This window comes from Chiloscyllium plagiosum, unplaced genomic scaffold (assembly GCF_037043375.1).
Source record: "Chiloscyllium plagiosum isolate Xiang-an unplaced genomic scaffold, Cpla_swu_hap1 HiC_scaffold_31, whole genome shotgun sequence".
NCBI classification, from domain to species: Eukaryota; Metazoa; Chordata; class Chondrichthyes; order Orectolobiformes; family Hemiscylliidae; genus Chiloscyllium; species Chiloscyllium plagiosum.
The window spans coordinates 30,005,037-30,017,557 of NW_028270169.1; the positions used below are offsets into that span (position 1 = coordinate 30,005,037).

The following is a 12,521-nucleotide window of genomic DNA, read 5'->3' on the forward strand; positions in this document are numbered from 1 at the left end:
TTATAACTAATTATTATAAATGCTTTTGGTTTCATAGGAAGCAGAAGAAATGCATATAAAAGCAATTCAAATTAAGGAGCAACTCTTGGGCCAAGAAGATTATGAAGTGGCATTATCGGTGGGGCATCTAGCATCTCTCTATAACTATGATATGAATCAGTTTGAAGATGCTGAAAAACTTTATCTGAGGTCTATAGCTATAGGTATGTACTTTCCACACCTGAGAATGCAATGCTAAAGCAATTAAACCTATGTTCATTATGTGCTTTTCTTATTTGAATGTCTCTTGAAGGTTGTACTTATTTTTAAAAAATGAGGGAAAAGATTCCCATTTTCCAAAATACTTGAGCTTTGACATTCTACTTGGGAGTTCCAGTTCTTAACTTCAGTAATAGCCTGCTAGCTACAAATGTATTTATGAAATACATGAGGGTACTCTGATACCTGTAAAATTCTAGAACATATGATAAAGGAAAATTGTGAAAATTGTCAGCACTTTAAATTACAATGAAGTAGCAAAATACCAGCGTTTCACTACCTAGCTACCATCAATGCATTAAATACTCAAAACTGAAAATTCTGAATATCAAATCCTATTGCTGATATCTGTGGTATGACTTTCAAATACAGCCTTGGCAAATAACATTTCACCTTTAGCGAATGAATGTGTTCACTTGATGGAGAAGATCCTTTTGGTGAATTATTTCATTTTTTTTTTCTCCTCCTGAATATAGACCCTCAACATCATCTGAAAACAATGCAGGATTCCACATGTACTCTGACAACATCCAGCTCTACCTTACCGCCACTTCTCTTGATTTATGATATTGCTTGGTGGACTTGCAGCAGTGATTTGGTAGAAATTTCCTTGAAATAAACATTGGGATGAATGGAAATGTTGTCATTAGACCTCACACAAACCCTGCTCCCTGGCTATCAATTTCATCCTTCTCCCTGTTAACTATATGGCTGAGCAAAGCTTTTCCTGGGAGGTGATTTAACTAACTCCAGGATTTGTTTCTGATTATATTTGTTCTTTTACGAAGACCACCTCCTCCAGATCCATGATTGCAATCGATTCCACACCAGCCTCAGCTTATTTTTATTTTAATTTGTTCGTGGGATGTGAGTGTCTCTCACAAAGGTAGCATTAATTATCCATTCATCATTGCCCTTGAACTGAATGGCTTGCTTGGCCTTTTCGGAGTGTAGTCATCCACCTGTTGAGTGTATGGAATCACAAGTAGGCCAAACTGGGTTATAATAGCAGATTTCCTTCCTTAAAGAACATTAGTGAACCAGGTGGATTTTTACAACAATAGTGTTAAATGGTTGCCAGTAGGCTAGTTTGTAATTCGATTGTTTTTAAAAAAAATCTGATTTTACATTCCACCATCGCCCATGGTGGGATTTGAACCCACGTCCTCAGAACATTCAAGTCTGGGATTCTGGATTGCTGGACCATGGATATTACCACAAAACCAGTTTCTAGTGCAGAAACCCTCAACCATTTCTTGATTACCTTCTAGACTTGATCTTTCCAATGCTTTCCTGGCTTGGCTGCCATCTTCCAATGTCTGTACCATTTAACTGGCACCAAATACAGTTGATCTAACATCCCTAGGCTGGTCAACCTATACTAGCTCCAGCAATGTATTACTACTTTAAATTCCCTTCCTTATTTTCAATTCTACCATGGTCTGACCCTTTCCTAACTCTGTTCGCTTCCTCTAGCTATGTAATTCCCTAAAATATATGCACTCCCTCACTTCTGGGCACCTTTGACAGCAGCCGAGTTCCTAAATCTTTTCACTTTTTTCCCCTCATTTTAGATGATTTGAACATGATTAGCTCAGCCAGCATTTATTGTCCACATGGAAGACTGATAATCTGTTTCTTTGAGTCACAAAGTTTATGTCATGTTGGTAAACAGGGATGCCTATTTGCAGGGAGTTCTAGGATTTTGACACAGCAGCAGTAAAGGAGTGGTGATACACTTCAAGTCAGGTGTGTAGCTTGGAGGGACTTTTGCAGGTAGCACTTTTCTCATGCATTTACTTCCCTCCTTCGAGGTTGTAGAACTTGCAGGTTGAGAAGTTACTATCTGAGGAGGTTTGGTAAGTTGCTGCAGAACATAGGACTGTAGGAACAGAAGTAGGCCATTCGTCCCCTTAATGGTATCATGGCTGATCTGAAGCCAATATCCCTTAATATCTTTACTTAAAAACACTTATTAATTTTAAATATAACATAGATAGCTGATCATGCATCCACTGCCATTGTGGAGGAGAGTTCCAAATAGCTATCGCCCTTTATGTGTAGAAGTGCTTTCTAATATCTCTCCTGAATGGTCTGGCCCTGATTCTCAAACTGTGCTTTCTAGTTTTTGAATCCCTAACTAGTGGAAATAGTTTATCTGCATCTTGTAGTTGGTCTACGCTGTCACTAAGCATCAGTAATGGAGGGTGAATGCTGAAGCTACTAAATGGATGCCAGTCAAGTGGGATGCCTTGTCCTGGTTATGCCAAACATTTGAATCATGTTAAGAGTTCTCCTTATACATGTCAGACTGGATGTCTGTGTTTCAAACTACGTTTTCTCCCCCCACACTTGTACTATTGAGCACCTTTTATAGTAACTAGCTTTGCAAACTTCATCAAATATTTAATTTGTCTTTTGTTCCTTTGTGTATTATTGTAGGGTTATTGATGTAGATAGGAGAAAGTGAGGTTTGCAGATGCTGGAGATCAGAGATGGAAATGTGTTGCTGCAAAAGCGCAGCAGGTCAGGCAGCATCTAGGGAACAGGAGAATCGACGTTTCGGGCATTAGCCCTTCTTCAGGAATGAGGAAAGTTGGTCCAGCAGGCTAAGATAAAAGATAGAGACTGAAACCTTTGTAGAGGGAGAAAGAGAGCTTCTTCAAGGAAGGCATCCTTGTAAGAGGCTGAAACCTTTGTAGAGGGAGAAAGAGAGCTTCTTCAAGGAACTCTCACTGCACACCCCAGGTCATCTCCTCTGCCACCTATCACGTTTCCGACGCCCCTCCCCCAAGTCCCTCCTCCCTATCTTTTATCTTAGCCTGCTGGACCAACTTTCCTCATTCCTGAAGAAGGGCTAATGCCCGAAACGTCGATTCTCCTGTTCCCTAGATGCTGCCTGACCTGCTGCGCTTTTCCAGCAACACATTTCCATCTATTGATGTAGATAGAAAATTAAATGTGATTCAGGTTAATTGACTTTTTCATGATTTTGGGTTTGAAAAATTTTTTTTTTTATTCAAAAATGTTTCAATTCTTCTGTCCAACTGTGCCTTTCTTTCCATGGCTCTGGAGCATGTTGTAGTTACATACGCAATTTTGAATGAGTAACCATCTGCAAATACAATTTTGCAAATAGACGTGTGTGTGCGCGCGCACGTGAGGGAAAGACAAAGCGTGCGTGTGTGTGTGCGCATGTACGCACATGAGAGTGTGAAGTTCAGTGTGTATGTGTGTGCATGCACGTGAGAGAGTGTGAAGTTCAGTGAGTATGAAAGGGTGTGTGTGTGTGTGTGTGTGCGCTTGAGAGGGAGTCTGCGGAGTAAGGGTGGGTGTATGGGAGTGTATAGTGTAGTGGGATCACCTGTAGTGTGACCTGGAATCTTGAGTTCATGTCACGCTACAGGTGACCCACTACACTATACACTCACCTACTCATGCAGACCCTCTCTCAGACATGCACACCTCCCACACTCTCTCACCGGCTTATATTCTGTCACACTCACGCACACTCTACCAAGCATGTGCACATGGAACTTCACACACTCTCTCTCGTGCACTCTCATTCACCCATACATGCACATGTGCGCATGCACAAACTCTCTCACTCACTCACACATACACACACACACAAGTCTATGGGGTGAATTTACATTTGCAGAATTGTATTTGCAGATACTTTCAGCACAGTCTGCAGACAGTCAATCCATATGACATTTTGTGAATTCCTACTTTGGAAATAGATTAGATTAGATTACTTACAGTGTGGAAACAGGCCCTTCGGCCCAACAAGTCCACACCGACCCGCCGAAGCGCAACCTACCCACCCCCCTACATTTACCCCTTTACCTAACACTACGGGAAATTTAGTATGGCCAATTCACCTGACCTGCACATCTTTGGACTGTGGGAGGAAACCGGAGCACCTGGAGGAAACCCACGCAGACACGGGGAGAATGTGCAAACTCCACACAGTTAGTCGCCTGAGTTGGGAATTGAACCCGGGTCTCTGGCGCTGTGAGGCAGCAGTGCTAACCACTGTACTACCGTGCCACCCACTAGAACCAGGCTAACTCAAGATTGGGGTACAGACAGTCTCTAACATCACACTGTTAATACATTGTCTGAGCTGTCACATTTTAAAAATAAAACTTTAACATTTATCTCAAGAATGGGACTTGATATGTAAATCCTAGAACTTCTTTTAATGAACTGAAACTTGAAATCCATTCTAAAAGATTAAAGACTTAACAGCAATCTAGGTTTGTTCAATATATCATTTTAATTTCATGACACTGATCTTTTGTTATAAATTGTCTTCTGATCCTGCCCCACTAGTTACCTGAAGGAGCAGCACTCTGAAAGCTAGTACTTTCAAATAAACTTGGACTAAACCTGGTGTTGAGTTTTAACTTTCTGAAGCTTAACAGTGGCAATATGGACGCCATTCTGGTTAGTCCCTGATTTCCTTCCATGCTGCACAAAACTAACTCCTTAGTATTCCATTCCCAGTGTATCACATTCAAACTTCTCCGTCATCTTCAGATCTCATTTCCTCTTCCAACTTTACTCCTACAGACAAGGAATGAGGAAATGGAAATAAAGCACTCAGACATTTTCTCATGCTCTAGTATTATTTCTGGAAATCCTCTGCCTCACGTTTCCTCTCCCCACTGTATCTGAGGTTCCTCATAAATTCAACTAAACAGTTAACCACCTCTCTTAATATTGTCCCTCCACATTTTGTATCCAGTATTAAGCTATGGTCTAAAAATCTTGTGAAGAAAGGCAGATTAAGTATAATTTTTGATGTCTCATGTGGTTGTTAAAGTTAAAATAATTGGTCTTGTTCATTCTGGAAATAGTCAAGTTCTGTATAATGTGCTTACTTGCAGGAAAGAAGCTATTTGGAGAAGGTTACAGTGGACTGGAATATGATTACAGAGGTCTCATCAAACTGTACAACTCTATTGGCAATTTTGAGAAAGTATTTGAATATCATAATATTCTGTCTAACTGGAACCGCCTGCGGGATCGACAGTTTGCCATAAGCGATGCCCTGGAGGATGTAAATGGCAGCACGCAATCCACAGAAGAAGTGGTCAGATCGTTCCTGTTAGCTCAGCCTACAATTGGACAGAGTTGCTGAGGATCAAAACAGGATTAAATTGTCACGTACAGTCTTTATTCCCTGGACTGCAAGGGAGAAGCATACTGTGAAACAATCCAGTAACTACACGTAATACCATTAGGGTAATTACTTTCATTTAGGTGTTAAACTCAGAGGTAAAGGTAATGGAAAAAAAAATTCATGTAATAGATACAAGACTAGGAAAAAACTGACCAGAAACAGTCGCCATGGCATGTCATTGTCTAGTAAAGTTTGCAAATGCTGATGACAGGAGGATTGGTCTCGGCACCTGAATGCCATAAATATTGGATAAAGTGAAGTTATTTTGCAGCTGCAGCCTTTTATTTTTAATTATATTTTCAGCCATTTTGCTGCTGACCACATAACTTTTGACTAGTAATCCAACCATTTCTTAATGCATAATCAGATTGTTCCAGGATGGGCAATTTTAAACCAGCCTTGCTAACTATTGACTCAATTTATTTGGCATCTTGGAAGTTATAGCAGTTCCTTGTGAAGTATGCTAAACTGGTGCCATCGCACTGCTTGCCTCCACAGCATCGCAGTTAGTCCTAATTATTTTGCTGTGTCACCAAATGCAAAATGACATCCTTAAGGGCACTGTGATAGGTTTGCTGTACATTACAGTATGTCATTATATTCCTAGGTATCTATAGCATGAGTGGCCTTAGTGAGTTGTTGAAGTGCACATTTTTTAAAATTGAAATATTAAAGGAGATATCTAGAAGTTGGTTTGTGGTGCACAGTTAAGTGTTGGATCACTAACTGATGTTTTTAGGTACCATTTGTCATCTTTTTTTTAAAATTCAACTTCTATTCCTCTTTGGGAATAATATTGCCATGTTCTGCATTAAGTGAATAATAAAGTTTTGATAACATTGAGGATCTGGTAAAGAAAAAGGTCAACGGTGTTCATTTTATTGCACATTTAATTAAACAGTACTATTTTTGTACTTTACTGAATTGCTTTGACAGCAATGGCTTAACACTATTACCATATTCAGCCTCTGCTGTTCGAAAGCAAAATGACAAGCAGACACTCAAAGATACTTGAGCAGAAATCCATGTAATAGTGCCATGCTGAATTTATACAATGACATTACAATTTTGTTTAATTTTAATTCCATTTATTTGTGTACAGAAACTTTTAGTGTAATGACACAGGCTGCAGCGCCCAACATTATGTGCAACCATCAGACCATTACTGCTTATGTTTGTAACAAACATTGTGATATTCTGTAAGTGTACTACTATAAAACATTATTGATCTGCTAAATATAGTGTTCATGCACAATCTGTCTTTGCTTCTGAGTTAATTGTTGAAATGATGTAAATTTACATTTATAAATTAGGTGCCTTTCCAATGGACGCTTTACTATGTTCAACTCTTGTGCTGGGGTATAACTAGTGAAAGGTAAGCTTTACCTGCATTTTGCCAAGGAAACGGTTTTAAATGCAAAATATTCACATTTATTGATTTAAAGTGTCAATCTAAAGGTGCTTTGGCAGCAAATGGGAAAGCAAAGTATATGAACAAAACTGTCCATTATCAGATTTCTTTTTCTCCAAAACCTCTGCTGCTATACCTATACTGGCATGAAATCACCACTACTTTTTGGTGTTACAGCTGCATTGAGTAGGAAACAACCTAAAAACAGTTATTCTGTGTCAACACTGCACTTGAAAGCTTTGCCAGAGTAACAAATTTAGAAATGGCAGAAGACAAAAGTATGAAACTACGGGGACTGTTGATTAGCAGCAAATGCAAAACACTTGCATCTGATGATCCAGATTTGTTTTAATGTGCAACAGCTAGTTTTTCACTTGCTAATACCTTGGTACACTCTACAGATTATTGAATCATTTGAAAATTAACTAAAAATTAATTTTCTTGAACAACTGGAGTAGTACTAGAGGTTTTATGTGAAGTTTGATTTATGTGAAAATCAATCATCTTTCTCCAAAAATGCAGTAAACATTGAGCTATGTAGGATATCTGACAATTCCAAAAATGGCCTGAAATGTTTTCTTGCTGCACATTCCATTAGTAAGCCCAAATATTTGCAATCTTTGTTAACCAATTTCTTATACTTGCAAATTCTCACTGAGAAAAGGCAGTACCGTAACAACTGCACCCTTACATAACAGTATTTTAAAAGAAAGATTGTTTTGATGTAAAATTAAAGTCACTTGATAGTAGGACTTGCTTTTAAGTTATGTGGCCAATAACTTTTTTGATAGAGTAGTACAACAGGAAGTATAAAACATCTGGTCAATTGTGCACCACACAGGAGATTGTGGCATTTTGACATAAAAAAATGTGCTGCATATCCCAGTTATCTTCAATTTTAATTTGTATTGTAAGTTAAAGTGGAAGCACAGAATGTATGTAAATTGAGAATTTTTTTATTACTTGCATCATATCTCCCAGAAGTCTTATCAGAATTGATATTCTGAGGCCTAAGGTGTTCCTAATCTATCTAGCACCATGCCAAAGTCTGATGCCTGCTTTGCTTCACCAGAAATGAATAATGTAAGTTGAAACTCAAAATTAATGAAAGCTTTCCCACATTTGCATGCTTATTTCTTGCCACTACCCTCATTGCAAGTCAAAGAATATTTGAAATCAGTTTTGATGAGTTTACAAAAACAAACTTTTCCAAGCCCATTTTTTCCTAGGTTGGGGAGTTCAAGGTGAGAAGAGAAAGATTTAAAAGGGACCAGAGGGATAACTTTTTCAGAACGTGGAGAATGTGTGGAATGAACTGAGAGTAATTGGAATATGTGGGTACAGTTATAACATTTAAAAGATATTTGGCAACTGACATGAAGAAAGGTTTATAGGGATAGTTTAGCTCAGAAATCTTGGTTGGCACGGATGAGTTGGACCAAAGGGTCTTTTTCTGTGCTGTATGCTTTTAACTCAATGAAATGGAATGACTAAACCTTCTCTTAAGGCATGATGGTTGATATGATAAGTCTATCTGTTGGTCAAAACTGCTAAATGTACAAAGGACCATCTTAGCGTGAAAGAAAACCTGTGAACAGGCCTTTTTCAAATAACAAGTTAGAGTAAGTCACATCATTGTGGTATTTGTAATTTGCTTCCCATCTAAAGCATTTTTTAAATAACTTTTTCTCTTCCCCCATAATCAACTTGTTCAGATGTTATTACAGACCTCTGGAGCAGGGGGATTTGAACCCTGGTCTCTTGGTCCAGGGGTAGGAATACTACCTCTGTGCCACAAGAGGGCCCCCATCTGAAGTATTATAATGTGAAAACACTGGGCAGGATTATTGTGCAAACAAACTGAATTAGATTAGATTACTTAGTGTAGAAACAGGCCCTTTGGCCCAGCAAGTCCACGCCGACCCGCCGAAGCGCAACCCACCCAGACCCATTCCCCTACATTTACTCCTGCACCTAGTACTACGGGCAATTTAGCATGGCCAATTCACCTGACCTGCACATTTTTGGACTGTGGGAGGAAACCGGAGCACCCGGAGGAAACCCACGCAGACACGGGGAGAATGTGCAAACTCCACACCGTCAGTCGCCTGAGGCGGGAATCGAACCCAGGTCTCTGGCGCTGTGAGGCAACAGTGCTAACCACTGTGCCACCGTGCCACCCGTAATTGGCATTCCAATTCCTAGATTGATCAAGGGGTTCATAATGGCCAGGATCATCTAATCCGGCTTAGAAATTAGATGTGTGCTGGAGTTTGAAAGTGTAAAGGGGTACATTTTGAGGAATAGAGTATGAGCTAATTTCAGCCTAAATTCTAGTTTGCTGTTTAATGTAACAATTTGCTACAAGTTGCTATTTGAAGTTTAAGTGCAGCTTTAAAACAGGAGTTTACAGACTGTCAGCTAAAGCTAGTTAATTACAGTTTAATTTAGTTTCAGAAGCTTTTGAATTAGGGGATATAAAATGAGGGCGCCTTCAGTGTTGCCTTGTTTGATTACGGTCAAGATTAGAGTGGTGCTGGAAAAGCATAGCAGGTTAGGCAGCATCCGACGATCAGGAAAACTGACATTTCAGGCAAAAGCCCTTCATCGGGAATGAGGCTGGGAGCCTTGAGGGTGGAGAGAGAAAGGGGAGGGGTGGGACTGGGGAGAAGGTAACAGAGGGCAGGAGGTGGGATAAAGGTGATAGGTCAGAGGAGGTTGGAGCAGATAAGTGGGAAGGAAGATTGACAGTTCTCTGAAGCACTCTGTGAGAAGGTGCTTCAGAGAACATCTCCGGGACACCTGCACCAATCAATCCCAGCGCCCCGTGGCCAAACGTTTCAACTCCCCCTCCCAATCTGCTGAGGGCATGCAGGTCCTGGGCTGCCTACATTGCCATCCCTCACCACCTAATACCTGGAGGAAGGATACCTCATCTTCCGCCTCAGGACCCTTCAACCCCATTGCATCAATGTGGACTTCACCAGTTTCCTCTTCTCCTCCCATGACTTTGCTGAGCTGGAAGGTTGGAACTGGAGTAATGTCCTCATGACTGTCCCACCTGTCTGCTCCACCCTCCTCTCTGACCTATCACCTTTGCCTCCATCTTCATCCATCAGCTATCTTCTCCCCAGCCCCAACACCCTCCCATTTATCTCTCCAAGGCTCTCAGCCTCATTCCTGATGAAGGGCTTTTGCCCAAAATGTTGACTTTTCTGCTCCTCGGATGCTGCCTGATCTGCTGTGCTTTTCCAGCACCACTCTAATCTTGACTCAAATCCCGAGCATCTGCAGTACCCACTTCCGTCTTGTTTGATTACAGTGCAGCTGCAGTTGGTGAAACAAAGTGGTGATTCGTTCCTTTTTTTTAAAGCGGTGAGTACTTCTGCTCTTTATATTCTTGGAATTGGAGACTTTACTGGAAGAGTTACTTAGAAAGCACCAGTAGTCACAGTCACACAGCATGGAAGCAGAACCTTTGGTTCAACCAGTCCATGCTGACCATTATTTCAAACTAAACTAGTCCCACCAGCCTGTCCTTGGCTCATATCCCTCCAAAACTTTTCTATTAATGAACTTATCCAAATGTCTTTTCAATGTTCTAACTACCTGTATCCACTTTCTCTGGCAGTTCATTCCACACACACAACATACTTTATTTGTTTAAAAAGGTGCCCATGTTTTTAAATCTTTATCCACTCAACTTTAAAAATATGCTCCCTAGTTTTGAACTTGCCCACCTTGGAAAAGGCCCTTGATTTTCACCTTACCTATGCTCATGATTTTATAAACTTCAATGTGCTCTAGCATTTGCAGTCTCTCAAACCTTCCATTCCCAACAACATCCTGGTAAATCCCTCTCCAGTTCAATAATTAGTGATTATAACATGATAGGATTTAATTACTGACTGCGAGAAACTTGGGTTAGAAGCAACTGTGTTGAACTTAAATAATGGGAATTACAATGAAATGAGGGTAGAATTAGTTGACTGGATAGATTAGCAGGAAAAAACAGTAAGCAAGCAGTAACCCAGTAATGGAGGGCTAAACCAACCATAGCTAAGCAAGGAAGTTAAGGACAGTAATAGTTGAAAGAAAAAGCAAATAAAATGGAAACAAGAGCCAGTCTTGAAAACTGTGATAAATTCAGAACAAAAACAAATTAAGGCAAAAGTAGCAAGGAATATAAAAAGTGACAATAACAGCTTACTCAAATATACAAGAGGTCTGCTTCTAAGTCATCAGTACTTGCTTTAAACAAACACTGCGTGAATGAAAAAGATGGTATTATTCAGCCACATGTAAAAGAATAAATCTCATACTTTGATTCTAATCTTGGGGGAATATGAGGACTTCATTTTAAATTAAAATAAACACTACATTACTGTGAAGTTCGAAATTGTTCCAGGCAACTACACTTTAACATTATAAGCTGGCTCTCTGAGGCAATATGTGTTAGGTGTTTTACACTATGGCACTTTCTGCAGGAGACAGTAGCAGATTACAGTTTATAGGAAGATGGCATAATCAACGAGAGAAGATACTTGAATTTTTTTGGGTTTTTGGTTTGGAAGGTCTCTCTACCAGCACAGTGCCAACTTGTAACTGATTGAGAAAACTATAAACTCATTATATTGTATAAAAAAAAATGCATTTTATTGTAATGATTGTGGAACAAATCTTGTCCTTTTCACTTTTGAGACAACTTCAATTACAATTACTACAATGAGTATCACCACTGAGTAAAAATATTCTACAAATTAACAATTTAACTTATCCAATCACAAAAGCAATTAACAAATAATGTCAATTTATAATAACTGCAAAATCAGAAGTCATCACAACTGTTGTAGGTATTTGTAATGGTTACTCTGCCTGAATATAGAAGTCAAAGCAGAGATACATAAGTTTCAATTTCTGTTGGAATTTGTTTTGCCATCAAAACAGTTAAAGAGCTTGTTAGTCTACTATGAATGTCAACATACATACTATAAATATTTGTGCTGTAGCTCAAAGAATCTCTACTAACTATTTCTACCACAACTGAAACAAATTTCTCCTTTCACTCATTTTATCATTTATTGCATAAGATTTGACAGTAATGGCAGCAAGTAAACCTAACTTACCCACTCGTGTTGCTGGGTAAGAACTGGGAATGCTGACCATTTCTGCTGCTTAAAATAGAAACTGATCAGTTTAAACTTGCATTTTTTTTATATAAATACAAAACTATTAGTCACTTCAGTCTAAACTGGGTTACTTGAGAATGTGTTCAGCAGTTTGTCTCATAACATTCAAATACAGATGCTTGCTAGTCTGAGAACTTGTCTCTCTCCTTTTAAAATGAGCACACTGACAAACTGACATAGCTAAAATATACTTCTACTCTGTGCTTTGTTTTTAAAGTAGAATACTCTTTTTTTTTTTCTCTACCACTACCCCTAATTTAATTCTTGCTTTAAGCATATTTGCAATTTCTCTTGTTAATTGTCAAAAACCCAGGAGGAATGCTTTAGTTGTTAACAAGTGGGTTTGTTAGCATAAAAGCATGAACTAAACAAGTTGTGTTTCATTAGACTAAGTAATCTGAAGCAAATAAATTTAAGTTTCTGAAATTCTAACTAAATGGCAGAATCCTCTGCTAAGCACTGCAACTAGTGT

General features: G+C 39.2%; 2 protein-coding genes across 4 annotated transcripts in view; one reads left to right on the plus strand and one right to left on the minus strand.

Moving 5' to 3' along the window:
* appbp2 (amyloid beta precursor protein binding protein 2) overlaps positions 1 to 6,704 on the plus strand; it is a 91,735-nt gene extending 85,031 nt beyond the window's left edge. For 2 of the 3 annotated variants that reach the window (XM_087977385.1, XM_043718527.2), the window contains 3 exons: positions 38 to 203; positions 735 to 856; positions 5,154 to 6,704. In XM_087977385.1, coding sequence (XP_087833511.1) covers positions 38 to 203; positions 735 to 856; positions 5,154 to 5,309 — 444 coding nt within the window. In that variant the 3' untranslated portion in view covers positions 5,310 to 6,704. The remainder of the gene's footprint in view (positions 1 to 37; positions 204 to 734; positions 857 to 5,153) is intronic. The other variant, XM_043718528.2, reaches the window with a different exon arrangement.
* LOC122564053 (uncharacterized) overlaps positions 4,501 to 12,521 on the minus strand; it is a 124,053-nt gene continuing 116,032 nt past the window's right edge. The window contains exon 7 of the mRNA XM_087977389.1: positions 4,501 to 4,830. The gene's annotated coding sequence lies outside the window, so the exon portion shown is untranslated. The remainder of the gene's footprint in view (positions 4,831 to 12,521) is intronic.